The sequence below is a fragment of the Panthera pardus genome, unplaced genomic scaffold (genome assembly GCF_024362965.1).
Source record: "Panthera pardus isolate Hobbes unplaced genomic scaffold, ASM2436296v1 HiC_scaffold_16, whole genome shotgun sequence".
In the NCBI taxonomy this organism is placed as follows: Eukaryota; Metazoa; Chordata; class Mammalia; order Carnivora; family Felidae; genus Panthera; species Panthera pardus.
Window position 1 is genome coordinate 66,937,727 of NW_026526721.1, and position 19,174 is coordinate 66,956,900.

A 19,174-nucleotide genomic window follows, 5' to 3' on the forward strand; every position below is an offset into this window, starting at 1 on the left:
GAAAACAGAAAGGACCCAAATAGATAAAATCACGAATGAAAGAGGAGAGGTCACAACTACCACTAACACCACAGAAATTCAAACACTCATAAGAGAATACCATAAAAAATTATATGCCTACAAACTGAGCCATCTGGAATAAATGGGCAAATTCCTAGAAACATACAAACCACCAAAACTGAAACAGGAAGAAAATTTGAACAGACCCATAACCAGCAAAAAATTGAATCAGTAATTAAAAATCTCCCAATGAGAGTCCTGGGCCAGATGGATTACCAGGGGAATTCTATCAGACATTTAAAGAAGAGTTAATACCTATTCTTCCCAAACTGTTCCAAAAAATAGAAATAGGAGAGCTTCCAAACTCACTCTATGAAGCCAGCATTACCTTGATCCCAAAACCAAAGATCCCACTAAAAAGGAGAGTTACACAAGATACCAGCAAATCGAATTCAACAATACATTAAAGGAATTATTCATCATGATCAAGTGGGACTGCAGGGCTGGTTCAATATTCGTAAACCAATCAACATGATACACCACATTAATAAAAGAAAGGATAAGGACCATATGATCTTGTCAGTAGATGCAGAAAAAGCATTTGACACAATACAGCATCTTTTCTTGATAAAAACCCTCAAGAAAGTAGGGATAGATGGAATATATCTCAACATCATAAAGGCCATATATGAAAGACTTACAGCTAATATCATCCTCAATGGGGAAAAACTGAGAGCTTTCTCCCTAAGGCTAGGAACATAACAGGGATGCCCACTCTCACCAGTGTTGTTCAACATAATACTGGAAGTCCTAACCACAGCAATCAGACAAAAAAAAAAAAAAAAAAAAAGAAAGAAAGAAAGAAAGAAAGAAAGAAAGAAAGAAAACACATCCAGATTGGTACAGAAGAACTGAAACGTTTACTATTTGCAGATGACACGATACTATATATAGAAAACCCTAAAGACTTCACCAAAAAACTACTAGAACTGATAAACAAATTCAGCAAAATCACAGGATATAAAATCAACGTACAGAAATTGGTTGCATTTCTATACACCAATAATGGAGCAGCAGAAAGAGAAATCAAGGAATTGATCCCTTTTACAACTGCACCAAAAACCATAAGATACCTCAGAATAAACCTAACCAAAGAGGTAAAAGATCTGTATGCTGAAAACTATAGAAAGCTTATGAAAGAAATTGAAGGCACACAAAGAAATTGAAAAACATTCCATGCTTGTGGATTGGAAGAACAAGTATCGTTAAGTCTATACTGCCAAAAAACAGTATACACAGCCATTGCAATCCCTATCAAAATAACAACAGCATTCTTCACAAAGCTAGAACAAACAACTCTAAAATTTGTGTGGAACCAGAAAAGACCCCCAATAGCCAAAATAATGTTGAAAAGGAAAACCAAAGCTGAAGGCATCACTATCCTGGACATCAAGCTGTATTAAAAAGCTGTAATAATCAAGACAGTATGGTACTGGCACAAAAACAGACAAACAGATCAATGGAACAGAATGCAGAACCCAGAAATGGGCCTACAAATGGATGGCCAACAAATCTTCAACAAAGCAGGAAAGAATATCCAATGAAAAAAGACAGTCTGTTCAGGAAAAGGTGTTGGGAAAACTGGACAGTGTGACATGCAGAAGAAAAACTAGACCACTTTGTTATATCATACACAAAAATAAATTCAAAATGGATGGAAGACCTAAATGATAGATAGGAAACCAACAAAATCCTAGAGTAGAAAACAGGCAACCTCTTTGACCTTGGCCACAGCAACTTCTTACTAGACATTTCTCCGGAGGCAGGGAAATAAAAGCAAAAATGAACTATTGGGACCTTATCAAGATAAAAAGCTTCTGCACAGCAAAGGAAACAATCAACAGAACTAAAAGGAAACCGATGGAATCAGAGAAGATATTTGCAAATTACATATCTGATAAATGATTAGTATCCAAAATCTCTAAAGAACCTACAAACTCAACACCCAAAAAACAAATAATCCAGTAAAGAAATGGGCAGAAGACATGAATAGACACTTTTTCAAAGAAGACATCCAGATGGCTAACAAACACATGAAATATCACTAACAGACACATGACTAACATCACCCATCATCAGAAAATACAAATCAAAACCACAATGAGATACCACCTCATCCATCAGAATGGCTAAAATTAACAACTCAGGGAACAACAGATGTTGGTGAGGATGTAGAAAAAGGGGAGCACCAGAGCCCTTTTGCACTGTTGGTGGGAATGCAAACTGCTGTAGCCACTCGAACAGTACGGAGTTTCCTCAAAAAATTAAAAACAGAGATACCCTACGACCCAGCAATTGGACTATTAGGTATTTATCCAAAGGATACAAAAAATGTTGTTGGGAAGTATATGTGTATACATATACAATTGGAATATTACGATTCCAAAGAATTAAATATTGCCATTTGCAACAATGTGTATGGAACTAGAGTGTATTATGCTAAGCAAAATAAGTCAGTCAGAGAAAGACACATATGATTTTACTCATATGTGGAATTTAAGAAACAAAATAGATGAACATAGGGGAAAGGAAGGAGGAAAATCAAGATAAAAACTAGAGGCAGTAAAACCATGAGAGACTCTTAAATACAGAGAACAGAGTGTTGCTGGAGTAGAGGTGGGGGGATGGGCTAAATGGGTATTGGGCATTAAGAAGGGCACTTGTTGGGATGAGGACTGGGTGTTATATGTAAGTGATGGACCACTAAATTCTACTTCTGAAACCAGTCTTATACTGTATGTTAACTAACTTGAATTTAAATAAATAAATAAAAGAGGGGCGCATGGGTGGCTTGGTTGGTTAAGTGTCCATCCCTTGATTTTGGCTTGGGGCACGATCTCATGGTTCATGAGTTCAAGCCCTGCATTGGGCTCTGTGTGGACTGTGTAGAGTCTGCTTGGGATTCTCTCTCTCCCTCTCTTCTTCTTTCTCTCTTTGAAAATAAATAAACATTTTTTAAAAAAAAAGATGTATGCAACAGAATATTATTCAGCCACGAGGAAGAAGGAAATCCTACCATTTACCATAGCATGGATGAAACCGGAGGACATTATTCTATGTGAAATAAGCCAGATAGAGAGAAACAAGTATTATATGATTTTATACATATGTGGAATCTGAAAAAAAAAAAAAACCGTCAAACTCATAGAAACAGTAAAATGGTGGACACCAGAGGCTGGGAGGTGAGAGAAATGGAGATGCTGCTCAAATGGCACTAACTTTCAGTTATAAGGTGAATAAGTTCCTGGGATCTAATCCACAGCTTGGTGACTATAGTTAATAATACTGTAATTTATACTTGAAATTTGCTGAAAGCAAATCTTAAGAATTGACACCACATAAAAATAAAGGTAAATATGTGGGGTGATGGATGTGTTACTTAACCTGATTGTGATTATCATTTCACATCATTATACGTTTCAAATATATACAATTTTGTCAATCATACCTAATAAAGCTGGGGGGGGGGGTCTTCAAAATGTAATCATTAAAGTTAAGTCTAGCAATTGTGTGTTTGGATTGTCTTTGACATAATTTGAAACTGACCTAAATGGACATGGATATTCCTAAAAAGAAAAACATAATAGGGAATGGCTTTTCTATAGACTTTGTTAACTACAGAATTTTCCGTTTCTAGGCATTCTCTACATGCATAAGGATCTAATATTAACAACTGTGTTTCTCATATTTGTATTAAACCCTCTTCAGTACTTTATATTCTATAGACGACGAACTCTCACAGGGTAAGCAAGTCATCCAACAAAATTAAATTGTGACATCTAAATTGATGATTGGTAAAATCACTTTCTCACATGTATTAGATTTTTTTTTCACTGAGTAATGCAGAATTGTTTGGTTATATCAATATACTAAACACAACAGCATTATAAATCAGAATAAGAATTTAAAATGTAAGAATTAGATTGCAGTGGGGTTGACTCAGAGTAGTCAGGGCTTTAGCTGGGTTTGGTTTTCCTTTTTATCTTCAATGCACCATGGACTTCAAATTATTTTTTTGCTGCTGTTACCTGCTTACAGTGGGGTCTAGGAAGCTTGAAGGTTTTTCAGTGTTCCAGCTCCACCCTCCACTTTCAGCTGTCCCTTTTGCCTTTACCACAGAGGAGGTTTCTCTCCATGCCAGTAATAAAGTGCCATTGCTTATTACTTGGTGCTAGGCTAGTTGCTGGGACATTGGGTATTGTGTTGTCCTGATCTAGCCTAAGTCTTAGGCCAGGTCTCTTCTCCTGTGATTGGAGGTAGGGCTTTCTCGGGGTTCCTATCCTTCTATTCCTTGGCAGTCATTAGCTTTGGCAGGCAGTTTTCTAGCTGTCCCCCCCCCCCCCCCCCCCCCAGCATTAGGAGACATCTGCCTTGTATTATGTAGGATTTCTGGGGCTAAGATGATTTCCTCTCTCAGGAGAGGGATTTTGTTTCTGTCCCTCCTTCAGCAATACTGTATCTGTACCAGTATCTGGAGCTAGTGTTTCCTATCCTGCCTCCAGAGACAGTTTTTATTTCTATTGCTTTCTTACATGTAGTAGGATTTTCTCTGAGCCTTGCTACCCCTGCTCTAGAAGCCTAAAGCTTTTAAGAAAAGGGTTTGGGAAAGCAGGCAGGGATTTGGGCATGGCACTCAGCAGCAGCCTATCACATGTTTGCCTGCATCACAAAAGGCATCTCTTCAGGCCTGCTGCCCTGCTCCCAACCTTGCCTGTTTTTAGATGGAAGGTCTAAATTCTCCCGTCTGAGGCTCCTAGATATTCTAAACTGACATGCTACCCCATACTTGGTCTTTAAGAATTTGTAAAAATTTTAGTTTTCTTCTTATCCAGCTACCTTTGTCTCCTGTGCTCTGCTAAAGATGAAATAGCTCATTTCACAGATATTGAGTCACATCTCTATTTACTTGGTTGTCTTGAGGCCTCAACTATCAGATAGGCTCAAGAAAAATTATTTTTGTAGATTATCTTGCATTTTTAACAGGGGAGCAACATTTTCACCTAGCTTTCTACATTCTAAGTGAAATCAGAACTTTCAACTGATTATTACAGATTAATTATGTACATTTCTTTCCCAATTATGAATAAAAATTACATTAGGATAGTGACTAGAATTTTACTAAACTTAATGTTGGAGGAACGGACATTATACTATTTGGTCTTCCTATCCAGAAATAATGGTATTTTCACTCATTTATACAAAAAGTATCATACAGGTTCCTTATGATATTGAGTCCATGATTTGTTAAATGTTTTTAATTTAAATTCTATATTGTTACAAACACAAACAGAAGTAGCTTCTGGTACTAAAACACAATCAAAGATAAATAGGAAAATTAGAAAGTATCAGGTTGCAACCAAATAACTCTATAGGTACCTAGGATCATAACACAAAGTAAGTATTATATTTAGCTGAGATTTATAGGAGATAAGACAAAGGGAAACAGTAAGTTATAGAATTCTCACAGTTTAACAGAACAAATGCATTTATCTGAAGGAATTTTTTTTGTGCTGAATCCTAGGATTAAAAATTTTTTTTTAACGTTTACTTCTTTTTGAGACTGACAGAGCGTGAGTGGCGGAGGGGCAGAGAGAGAGGGAGACACAGAATATGAAGCAGGCTCCAGGCTCTGAGTTGTCAGCACAGAGCCTGACATGGGGCTCAAACTCACAAGCCATGAGATCATGACCTGAGCCCAAGTCAGATGCTCAACCGACTGAGCTACCCAGGCACACTTCTTAGGATTTTTTTAAAATGCAGTTCTTTTAGAAATGATAGAAAATGAGTTCAAGCACTGTTTGGTAGAAAATAGTGCAGTGCCCTTCAAATGACCATTTCTTTTCCTCATCTTAATAAATTAGGCCAAGAACATACTTTTTATATTCGTAGAAACACATGCATTCTAAACAATAAATGTGAAAAGTTGAAGTAATCCTGACAAGTTTTTGAGAATTGTTGAAAATATTTATTTAGAAAACATCTTTAGTAGGAAAACAGCAAAAACAAAAGAACTACCACATTTCATCTAAGCAATAGAATGCCATGCTGAGGTTAGTTCCACAATAAAAGCCATCCTAATTTGTGTGTGGCGTGGGTAATGTGGAAAAAAAAAAAAGAGAACTGAGACAGAGGTAGAAGGTAACTCCTTGCTTACTGCCTGAAAATCTTATCTGGAGAGGAATTTCGGGAAATGAGTTAGGATAGCTCTAGTCTACTAGTATGCCAGAGGCAGAACCAATACAATCTCCTGAAATAAGTGTCATTTCTTTGGGTAGCTCCCTAAGGGGGTTTGGTTCCACCAATGAATAAAGTTCCTAATTCTACACTGAGCTCATCCTTTGGGACATCAATCTCATCTCCTTCTTCTTCCCCAAGATTCTTCCACCAGGGTGCCTGTAAATGCTTCAGAGCGGTAAGATGGGCCTGCTTGGCCTTGGCTGCCACAGGCCTGGATCTACTTAGGAAGAGCTCAGGTTCCTTCCCTTCTGTTTCCTTCAGACTTGGTGCCTCTGTAGTAAACAGAAAATAAACAGGTGAGTAGAAGAGTTATGTATCAAACAAGTAGGAATTTGGAAACTATAGAGTTGGAACTCTGCTATAGTAGGCAAGGGATAGGGTTCCAATTCTGAATCTATTATCATTGCTAGCTATAGATGGCATATGACTATTCATAAGTTGAAGCTGTGGCTGGCAGCAACTACCCACCCCCCATACTGTGTAAAAGAAAAGAATTTAAAAAGATGTAGGTTTTTTTAGATGGTTTAAAGAACATGAATTTTTAAAATATAGCAGAACCTCATCCTATATACGAGAGGCTCAGTTCCAGCCACCTATCTATTGAAAAATACAAAATTCACAAGTAATGGCACTAAACAGAAGACCCTGGTCCTTTCTGCTCCGTACACACTAAAAGTGTTTCATAGGTGGACTGAAATGTAGGATGAGATCTCTCCCTAAATGTATCTATGGTTGTAAGGAGCAGATGAATTAACTTTTGTGAAAACACTTCATTAAAAATTGTAAAATGCGGGCCCCTGGGTGTCTCAGTCGGTTAAGTGTCTGACTTTGGCTCAGGTCAGGATCTAGCAGTTCATGAGTTCGAGCCCCGCGTCAGGTTCTGTGATGACAGCTCAGAGCCTGGAGACTGCTTTGGATTCTGTGTCTCCCTCTCTCTCTGCCCCTCCCCTGCTCACACTCTGTCTCTCTCTCAAAAATAAACGTTAAAAAAAATTATAAAATGGCACTGTAACTACTGTCATCTACTTCTGAAATATTATCAAAAGCTTTTGAGACTACATAATGAAATTTGGCTAGTAGGGCTTAGCATCTTTATAATTAATAACTTTTGTCTAAGTTGATATCTATGAATGATAGCAAGGCTTAGAGAAATAGCCAAAAAGGAGGTTATTAGATCTGCATTATTTGAAAAGATCATGTGCTGGCATGTTCTGGATCTAGAAATTTCTGAGGACAAGAAATAGGCTAATAAACCATTAAATGGTATTTTCCTTCTGAAGATTTTCAATGTCACAAAATCTTGCATAGGTTGTTCATTTTTAAGATACCAAAATAAACAAGCACATACTCATTAATTGTTCAATGTTGGTGTTGATCTGAGCCATCAGAGCCTCCCTGTGCTGCTGGGCTCTCTCTTCTAGGACCCTGCCCATAAGGTAGTGTTGCAGTTGTTCTTGAGCTTGGGAATGGAGCTCTCTGCTAGTCACATCTGACATCTGAGAGCTCTGGGAAAAAAGAAGCGAAAAAATTATCACAGGAGACATATGTTTCACCCAACCACTTAGCAGAGGTTCCAGAATGCTTAGCTATCTCAGCCTATCAAATGAATCTCATGATTGATTTCTACCTTGTACTCTTGTTCAAGCATTAAGTAGGTTTTTAAAAGCAGCTTTATGAAAATTCAGAGGATAGTTTCTTTCTGGTATATTCCCATACCTCACTTCCTCACATACTGTAGAATTTTGGGAGAAGAGGAAAGATTAAGAGCCCTTAGTGAAAACTACAAATGGTTAGGTAAAGATACTGGCCTGGAAGAGGAATAACAAGCCCAACCCCTGTTCCAGATCCCACCTGACAGGCTTTTCATCTCACTCCCACTCCCAAACTTATCTAAACCATAATGTTATAACTGCTTCTGGTTTCACAAAACAAGGGGGAAAAAATCAGCTAAAGGACCATATTCCTTTGGCTACACAGCTACTTTAAAGAGAACTTAATTAGTTTGGACAAGAATAAGAAAATCTTAACTCTGAAGCTGATAAAGCTTCTGACACCACAGCTTGCTCAAATATTCCAGTTCCTGGATCTGGGATACAGTCCCACTCCGTCTAACACTTTACTTTTCAGCCACAGAATCTTAAACAGGAGCACGAGAGTATGGCTAAAGTAATACTTGTTTTTTAAATGAGAGCATGCATCAACATCATAGAAAATGCATTAAAAGAGAGAGAGAGAGAGATCAAAGACCTAAATATAAGAGAGAAAACTATAAAACTCTCAGAATAAAAGGGGAAAATCATGACATTAGGTTTGGCCATTTCTGGAATATGACACTGAAGACACAGACACAACAAAAGACAGACAAGTTGAACCTCCATCAAAATTAAAAATTTCTGTGCATCAAAGGATGCTATGAACAGAGCTGAGAGACAGAATACGAAATTTGTGTTTAATGGGTATAATTTCAGTTTTGCAAAATGAAAAACATTTTGAAGGTGAATGGTGGTGATAGTTGCACAACAATGTAAATGTATTTAATCCCACTGAGCTGTACACTTAAAAATGATTAAAATGGTAATTTTAGGTTTGGTATTTTTATGTTCTATATATTTTACAATTAAAAGAAATAAATTAAAAAATAGAACTATGAGGACACACCAAACCTACTGATTCAGAATTACTTGCTGTGTATGTGTGGCTTGGGTATGTTATTTTATAAAGGGATTACTCTGATTAACACTGCTAAAGCAATATAGTCTTCTTTATAGACCTTAGGAACCAATGATCTATTTGTTGGGAAAAAGGTTTTCTTTTCTTTTCTTTTGCATTTAGGTTAATTTTTTTTTAAAACATACAGCTTTATTGAGGTAAAAGTGACATACAATCAACTACAATTATCAAAAGTGTACAATTTGGTAAGGTTTTTAAAATTTTTTTTTAAGTTTACTTATTTATTTTGAGAGACAGAGACAGCACAAATGGGAGAGGGGAAGAGAGAAGGAGAGAGAGAATCCCAAGCAGGCTCTGTGCTACGAGCGCAGAGCCAATGCGGGGCTCAAACCCACAACACCATGAGACTATGACCTGAGCTGAAACCAAGAGTTGGATGCTCAACAGGCTGAGCCACCCAAGTGCCCCAAATTTGGTAAGCTTTGACCTATGTATACATCTGTGAAAAACATTACCACAGTCAGGATAATGAACATCCATCACCACCAGAAGTGTCATTGCCTTTTTGTAATCCTTCATTCCATACTCTCCCATCCCCAAGTAACCACTGACTTAACTTTGTTACTCTAGACATTACATTTTTAAAGTTTATATAAATGGGGTAATTCAATGTATATTGTCTGGCTTCTTTCACATAGCATAATTATTTTGAGATTCATCTATGTTGCTGTGTGTATCTATAATTCATTCCTTTATACTGTGGACTGGTATTCCATTGTATGGATATAGAGCAACTTGTTTATCTATCTGTTGATGGATCCTTGGGTTATTTCTAGTTTTGGGCTATGTGCATTCATTTACAAATGCTTGTATGGATATATTTCCTTTCCACTTGGATAAATACTTAAGAGTGGGATCACTGAATCATATGATGGATATACGTTTAACTTTTTAAGAAACTGCCAAACTGTTTCCAAAGGGGTTGCACTATTTTGCATTCCCATCAGCAGTGTATGAGAGAGCTACAGTTCCTCCACATGCTTGCCAACCTTTGACATAGTCAACTTTTAAAATTCTAGACATTTTAACAGTTGTATAAAGATCTTATTATGGTTTAAATTTGTATTTCCTTTATTGACTGATGTCGATATTTCATGTATTTGCCACAATTTCTTTGGGTGAAGTGTCTGTTCAAATCTTTTGCCTGTTTAAAAAAATTGCTTTGCTTTGCTTTGTTTTCTTATTGTTGAGTTTACACTCTGGATACAAGTCCTTTACCAGATACATACTTGGCAAAGATATTTTCCCAATATTTGCTTTTTTAAAAAAAATTCTATTATGGTGTCTTTCGAAGAACAGAAGTTAAAAATTTTGATGAAAACCAATTTATCAATTTTTCTTTTGTAGATTATGCTATTGTTGTTGTATTTAAGAAATTACTGCCCAACCAAAAGTATGGCTTTTCTCTAATGTTTTCTTCTAGAAGTTTTATATAATTTTAGATTTTGCATTTAAGTCTATGATCCATTTTAAGTTTTATATATGATACAGTATATGGATCCAAGTTCATGTTTTTTACATATGGATATCCAATTGTTCCAGTTTCTCTACACATTAACTGTGCACCTCTGTCAGTAATCAGGTGGCCATATATGTGGGCTTATTTTTGGATTTGATTTTGGTTCCACTGATTTATTTTTTTAAAATCTTTATATCAGTACCACAGTTTTGGCTACTACAGCTCTATAGTTCATGAAATCAGGTAGTGTTAAACCTCCAACTTTGTTCTTTTTTGTAGTTATTTTAGCTTTTCTAGGTCCTTTGCATTTCCATATGAATTTTAGAATCAGCTTGTCAATTTCTACAAAAAAAAGCCTGCTGGGATTTTGATTGTACTGAATGACATTCTGTCTTGTTCCTGATTTCAGGAAAGAAGCATCCAGTCTTTCATCATTGTCAGCTGTAGATATTCTTCATCAGATAGAGGAAGTTTCTTTCTATTCCTACTTTGCAGAAATTTTTTTTGCATGTATTTATATGATGACAATTGTTTTTCCTGGTCTGTTAATATGGTGAATTACTTTAATTGATTTTCAAAGGTTAAATTAACCCCGAATCCCTGAGATAATCCCAGGATGTATTAACCTTTCAATAGATTGTTGAATTCAACTTCTTATCATTCTGTTTAGAATTTTTTCATGTATGCATGAAAAATATTGTTCTGAAGTTCTTTGCTTGTAATGTCTCTGGTTATGGTGTCAGAGTAATGCTGGTCTTATAAAATGAGCTGAGATTGCCTCCCCTTCAGTTTGGTAGAAGATTTTATATAGAATTTGCACTATTTCCTCCTTAAATTCACCAGTAAAACCAATCTTTCCCTCAAGTTTTTCCTGAGGAAAGTTTTTAACTACAATTTGTTACCTATATATATAGATACAGGGGCTATTCATTTTATCTCTTTCTTCTTGGGTAAGCTTCGTAATTCTTATCTTTAAAGGAATTTATTTCATGAGATTAATCAAATTTATTGACATATGAAGTTGTTCATAATATTCCCTTATTATCCTTTAATATCTGTAGTATCTACAACGAAGTCACCTTTCTTATCCCTGACAGTGGTAATCTGTATCTCCTCTTTTTCCTGACTAGTCTGCCTACAAGTTTATCAATTTTATTGATCCTCTCAAATAACTGGCTTTTTATTAAATTTTTTCTATTGTCTTTGTTTTCTATTTTATTGATTTCTCTCAAATGTTTATTATTTCCTTTTTTCTATTTACTTTGGGTTTAACTTGTCCTTTTACTAGTTACTTAATATGTAAGGTGAGGTCTTTGATTTGAACCTTCTTTTAATATAGATGGTCAGCAATATAAATTTCCCTCCAAATACTGGTTTAGAATCCGCAACTTTTATTTATTTATTTATTTATTTATTTATTTATTTAGTTAGTTAGTTAGTTTCAATTTAAATTCAAGCTAGTTAACATACAGAGTAGTCCTAGTCAGAAGTAGAACCCAGTGATTCATCTCTTACATATAACACCCAGTGCTCATCCCAAAAAGTTCCCTCCTTAATGCTCATCACCCATTTAACTCATCCCTCCACCCACCTGCCCTCCAGCAGCCCTCAGTTTGTTCTCTGTATTTAAGAGTCTCTTATGGTTTGCCTCCCTGTTTTTTATCTTATTTTTCCTTCCCTTCTCCTATGATCATCTGTTGAGTTTCTCAAATTCCATGTATAAGTGAAATCATATTATCTCTGTCTTTCTCTGACTTATTTCACATAGCATAATGCCCTCTAGTTTTACCCACATTGTTGCAAATGGCAAGATTTCATTCTTTTTCATCACTGAGTAGTATTCCATTGTGTGTATGTGTGTATATCTATATATATATACACACACATTTTCCTTATCCATTCATCAGCAAGTTCTGAAATATGCTTCCATTCAGTTTGAAATATTTTTTAATTTCCCTTTTTACTTCTTCTTTGATCCTTTGGTTATTCAGACATGTGTTGTTTAGTTTCCAAATATTTGGGGATGATATATCTAGAGATCTTTCTGTTCTTAAATTTCAAACAATTTCATTGTGGTCAGAGAACATACTTTGTATGACTTCAGTCTTTTTCAATTTACTGACTTGTTTTATGCCACTGAACATGGTCTATCTTGGTAAATATTCTGTGTGTACAGGAGAAAAATGTGTATTCTGCTGTCATTCCATGGAGGGTTCTAAAAATGTCAACCATATACTCTGGTTTCTCTTCAGATCATATAAATCTTTCGCCTTTTAAAAATGTCAACCAGATCAAGTTGTCTGATAGTGTCATTCAAGTCTACTATATTCTTGTTGCTTTTTTGTCTATTTATCCTGTAAGTTGTTTAGAAATGGGTATTGAAATCTCTATATTGTGGCTTTCTCTACTTTTCATCATAGTTCTATCAGTTTTTGATTCATGTATTTTATTGTGGCTAAGTGTATATATATAATTTATCATGTTAACCACTTTTTAAGTGTATAGTTCAGTGACATTGAATACATTCACATTGTTGTGCAACCATCACCAGGGTCCATCTCTAGAACTTCTTCATCTTTCCAAACTGAAATTCCATACCATTTAAACACTACCTCCCCATTCTCCCACCCCCCACTCCTGGACACCACCATTCATTCTATTTCCCATCTCTATTCTAGGTACTTCATTTAAGTAGAATCATACAACATTCGTTCTTTTCTGTTTGGCTTATTTCACTTAGCATAATGCCTCAAAGTTCATCTATGTTGTCTCCATATAGTTTCAAGTTCTGTTATTAGGTGCATAAACATTTAGATTCTTATGTCCTTTTGATTAATTGACCCTTTTATTATTATGAAATTGCCTTCTTTACTTCTGGTAATAATCTAGTAATAGTGCTCTGACATCTACTTTGATATTTATATAGTCATTCTAGATTTCTTTCACTAGTGTTTGCACATTTTGTTCTTTTTATTTTTTCATACTTAAAGTGTGTTTCTTGTAGTTAACATATAATCAAGTCATACTTGTTCATTTAATCTGACAATCTCTGCTTATTAATTGGGGGTATTCATACCATTTAAATTTATTATAATTATTGATATGGTTATGTTTGAGTCTATCATTTTATTATTTTTCATTTTCCCATTACTTTCTTTGATTTTTCCTCTTTTTCTGCTTTCTTTTTGATTAATCGACTATAATTGTTTCATCTCCTTTATAGGCTTATTAGCTATAACTCTTTTGTTCTTTAACTTTATTGGTAGCTTTAGGATTCAGAGTATACATCTTTAATTATCAATCCACTCACTTCACATATAGTATAAAAACTTTTCAATAGTATACATCTATTTCTCTCCTGGTTTTTATACTATTGTTGCAAAGCATTATATTTTTACATATGTTACAAACACCATTAAACATTGCTATTACTTTTGTTTCAAATAATCAACTGCCTATTTTTGAAAATGAAGTTCAACTGAAACACAACTACAAGTATTTGTTTATATATTATCTAAGACTACTTTAATCTACAGCTGCAGAGATGCATAATGATGATAAAGGGTATATGGTCTACAAAACTGGAAATATTTAATCTGTAGTATGTATTACAGAACATTTGATGACATTTTGGTTTAAAAAAAAATCAATTATGGGGTGCCTGGGTGGCTCAGTCGGTTGAGCATCCCACTTCTCACAGTTTGTGGGTTCGAACCCCGCATTAGGTTCTGTGCTGACAGCTCAGGGCCTGCAGCCTGTTTCAGATTCTGTGTCTCCCTCTCTCTCTGCCCCTCCCTCACTCATGCTCTGTCTCTCTGTCTCTCAAAAATAAATAAACATTAAAAATTTTTTTAAATCAATTATATTTTATAAATATTTAAATGATGAGTTAAAAGTCATATATTTACCCATGTAGTTACCATTTCCAGTGCTTCTTAATTTCTTTATGTAGAGTTGGACTTCTTGTGGTACCATTTTTAAGAGAAATCGTAAATCCTTTACAACTTGAAGGCTGTAACATTTCTGGTAGTGTGAGTATGCTGGTGACAAAGTACTTTATCACTTGTATGTCTGAAAAAGTTATTTTGTCTTTGTTTTTAAAATAATTTTTCATAGTAAAGAATTCTACATTGACAGCTTTTTTTTTTCAATTACTTTAAAGTTATCTTCTTACTTGCATTGTTCCTGCTGAGAAATATGTCCTCTGTTTTCATATGTTTTTGTTTTCTGTTTTTAAGATTTTTACTTTATTACTGATTCGAGGAATCCCATTATAATATGCCTTGGCATAGGTTTTGTTGTTTTTTTTTTCCCCATGTGCCTGTGCCTTCATTGGACTTGGGGGTAAATTTATAATTTGAAAAGTTTTTGGCCATTATGTTTTCTATCTTTCTTTCCTATCTTCTTCAGAAACTCCCAATTATTAATTTAATAGGCCACATGAAGACTCACAGCTCACTAATGTTCTTTTCAATTAAAAATTTTTTTTTTCTTTTTTGACTCATTTTGCATAGTATATACTACTATGCCTTCAACTGTATTAATCTTATTCATCCATGTCTCATCTGCTATTAATGATCTAGTGCATTTTTCATATCACACATTGAAATTTTTACCTCTAGAAGTTTGATTTGGGTATATTTTATATCTTCCACATCTCCACTTAAAATTTGAACATATGGAATACAGTTATAATAATAACTTTTAATGTCCTTCTCTGCTAATTCTAACATCTGTGTAATCTCTAGAGTGGTTTAAATGTCCTCCTCATTATGGGTCATGTTTTCCTGCCTCTATATATGCTTATTAATCTTTGAATGCAAGACATTGTAACTTTTACCTTGTTGAGTGCTAGTTATTTTGGTATTTCTAAAAATCTTGAGGCTTTTTCTGAGATGTGGTTAAATTACATAAAATTTTTTTGGTATTTTTGGCTCTTGCTTTTATGATTTGTTTGGCAGAATGCATCAGTATATACTATTTACTTTCTACTACTAAGACAAGACCTTCCTTCTTACCGATGCCCTGTGGATTAAGTTTTTCTAGTCTATTTGATGGGAACATGCACTATGGACCTGTGTTGAGTACCAGGCACTGTTCTCTTTTATCTTTTAAGATGACTGTTTCCTTGGCCTTGGGTAGTTTCCTTATATACATGTACTAATCAGAATTCTGAAATATACTCAAGGGAACATTCTCCAGATATCTGGGGTTCTCTTTGTATCTCCTTTTACTCTGGTACTCTGTCCTATGAAATCTAGCTACCTTGTTCTCCTCAGACTCTCAGTTTCATCTCCTCAGCATGGGATTCCAAAGAGCTCCTCCTTTGTTCCTCCTCCTTATGCTGTGACCTAGAAACTTTCTCAGGGTAATAAGCTAGGGTCATCACATGGCTCACTCTGGTCCCTCTCAAGAATTACTAATTTTTATTGTTTGATGTCCATGGTCTTGGAAACTATTGTTTCATGTATTTCATCATGTATTTCATCTCTACCCCCACCCCCCGCTCGGTTGTTTCAGGCAGGAAGTAAATCCAGTCCCTTTTACCCCATCTTCCCTCTCAGGAATTACTAACCTTCACTGTCTGATGCCCACTGGCTTGAAAACCATTGTTTCACGTATTTTATCTCCCCCCCGCCCCAGTTGTTTCAGGCAGTAAGTAAATTCTGTCCCTGTTCCTAAATCTTGGATAGAAGCAGAAGTCAGAACTTCTTTCTATTGTCTACCTCTATGTGGTAACCACAGAGGGCCTGAAATACAAGGGCAGGCTTGTCATCTTTTTTTTCACAGGCCTACATTAGTTTGTGAATTCTTAAATTCAGATTAGTAGGCAGGAAAAGTAGGAGTCCTTACTTATGCCTCCTCAACTGAGCCTTGCTGTCGAATTCTGCTTTTACCAATGTTCTGTTCCAGTGGTAATCTATCAGATACATGCTCAGCTATAACATGTTAGTCTTCTAATTTCTATTTATAATGGTCTTTCTGTTTTTTTAGATTTTGTTTCTTTTTGTTTTCTTTTGCATAAGGCTCTTTAGTTTTGGGAGTTCTGGAAGAATGAAAGGGTAAATGATAGGACTACCTAACATTATTCTTAACCTCTAACATTAGTCACCCAGAACCTTCAGATTTTAGAAAGAGGGAGAAAGTGTGTGTATGTGGGGAGGGGGGGTAGAGAGGAGGGAGAAACAGAACCCAGAGACAAACGATGGAAGCACAAGAAAACGGATGTGAAAAGTACGTAAGTGGTACCTTCATGAGTGGTTATTAGTTTGAGTGAGGGCAATAAGCATTCTGATTGGCTGAAATGTATAATCTCCCAACTTTCCTCATAAAATTAGTGAAGTGTGGAAGTATGGGAGAAACATCAAGAAAAGAGAAAGTGAGTGTGATTGGCAGAAGTATAGGTCATTAAAATTAATGACAGGGTGGTGAATCACTCTAAAAGCAGAAAGGAAAATGATCTTCAAAAACATAGGAGTATAAGGTCAAGAACTCAGAAGGGAGAAGCAAATAACACCTGATATGTAGTACTGTGGTTACAGAAAGTAAAAGATATGGACATTTCTATTGGGAGAAAGGTGTTAGCAGTATTACAGTAATAAAATCATAAGAGGCAAACAGCCAACTGTTTTATAATATTGGCTCCTGGAGTTTCATTAATAGCAGATGTCAGTTTCCACATGTATGTGTTATGTGTTTGGGTATATATGTTAACAACGAATATTTACTGACTGGAAGCTATATATACTCTTTGTGGAAGCTTCAACATAGTTTTATGCACTATTGCAAAAAAAAAAGCAATGACCATGTTTTGCTGATACACTATGCAAGATGACTGAATTGAAGCAGTCTCCTTCCTTATTGACTATACGATGGCACATGTAATTATAAGACTCCTTAACTCTATGGTAAAGCCACTGTATTACCTTTTACCAATAAAAAATGCACAAACACATATAATACACTACTTTGTTGGTGAATATCATGCACTGGCAAAAAGTAACACTGATTATCAACGCACAGAAGCCTGCATACCGGATGTCTTTGGAGATAGTCATCCACTTGTTGCTTCAGTTTAACTCTGCGTGCATCAGTGAGGTCTTGAAGTCCTTGCCAAGGAGCAAACAGTTTCTTTTTCTTACGACACTTTGCTAGGAATTTAAGAGTCTGGGGCAAAAAAAGAGTTGTAATTTTTCATTCCTAACTAATAGAACTATTTTCTTCTACAACATACGGCAGCAAACATATTACAAGTTATTAACTCTGAGTGTGTATGAGGAGAGGGATGGGATTGTGATGGGAGTGAGGGAGGACAATGATTTTTTAATGATATTTTCTTGGAGTGTTTTAATATTTTACAAGGATATATTCATATATTATTTGTATACAAAGCAACAAAGAGGAAAAAATAGGACATGAGTTCTCATCTCAATTCTAGTCCCTTATAAACTGTATGATTTGAGACATCGTATAGTAAGCAATCAGGAGGAAAAAACTGGAAGTAAGCTCTTGTCTCAATACTTGTCCCTTATAAACTGTGTATGATTTGGGGCAAGTCACTTGATCTCTACAGAAAGGGCTCTAGGTCTATAGAAAAGAAACCCCAATTCTACTTAGACTACAAGAATGTGAGGATCAAAGGGATAGTATGTATGAAAAAGCTTGGTAAATGAGGAAATACTATAAAATTATAAAGTATGGGGCTACTGACAAAAATACTTTCTTAATTTTCTTTCTCATGTCCTTCAGAAAGAATTCCTAGTAAAACAAGAAGTCTTAAAACAGGCAAGATTTGGAAACAAATTTGAAATTATTCTGGCCAATTTTTTTCACTCTTCTCCCCTCCTTGTAGTTTTTATTTCATCAAAGTTACATATTCACATTGGCTTAAGGAAAAGGTTGGCAAATTATGGCCCACAGACCAAAGCCAGCCTGCTGTGTCTTTTTGTATGGCTTAAAAGTTAAAAATGGTTTGTACTTTTATATGTTTAAAAAGAATATACTGACTTGTGAAAATTATATGAAATTCAAAATTCATTGTCTACAAATAACATATTATTGATGTTTCATGCTTGCTTATGTATTGTTTTCAGCTTCCTTTGTACTATAACTATAGAGCTGAACAGTTGCAAGACTGCATGGCTCACAAAGTATAAAATATTTTACTATTCAGTGCTTTCCAGAAAAAAAAATCATTGATATAATTCTACTGTTTAATGTGACAGTTTTATAAGAATTATTATTAAAAAAAACAACTACAGCTCTCTGCCCCCGCCCTCAAAGACAACTTTAACTCTCCCAGCTTCTTCTTTTGATGTTTATCTTCATCTAGTTTTCTGCAATTTTTCAAGTATGGGTATTATCTATCGACTTTCTTCTATAGCAGATAAGGATTTAGCTTAGCTCTCTTTCATTGCTTGGCCTCCCACATATTTTCCACATCCCCAAACATCCAATATTATTGTAAATTTAGTTAAATCAATGTGCAGTGCTTACATAATTATAACTACAAAAAGGTCATTCAATTTTGAGCCATATAGCATATGATTACTTTTCCTTTCTTGCACATTTTTTATCTTCTGTAGAATAAATAAGTGTGTTGTTTTCCAATGATTACTTTTCTATGTACTTATCCCTGATCATGCATCTAAACTCTGTCCTAATGCTTACTTAATACATTAAAATATA

At 35.2% G+C, this 19,174-nt stretch overlaps 1 protein-coding gene across 11 annotated transcripts in view; it reads right to left on the reverse strand.

The window, feature by feature from the left end:
• Positions 1-5,288: 5,288 nt before the first annotated feature.
• Positions 5,289-19,174, reverse strand: part of IQCB1 (IQ motif containing B1) — a 69,755-nt gene continuing 55,869 nt past the window's right edge. For all 11 annotated transcript variants that reach the window (XM_019448528.2, XM_019448522.2, XM_019448524.2 and 8 more), the window contains 3 exons: positions 17,522-17,653; positions 7,646-7,802; positions 5,289-6,569 (listed from right to left, as the gene is read on the reverse strand). In XM_019448528.2, coding sequence (XP_019304073.1) covers positions 6,340-6,569; positions 7,646-7,802; positions 17,522-17,653 — 519 coding nt within the window. In that variant the 3' untranslated portion in view covers positions 5,289-6,339. The remainder of the gene's footprint in view (positions 6,570-7,645; positions 7,803-17,521; positions 17,654-19,174) is intronic.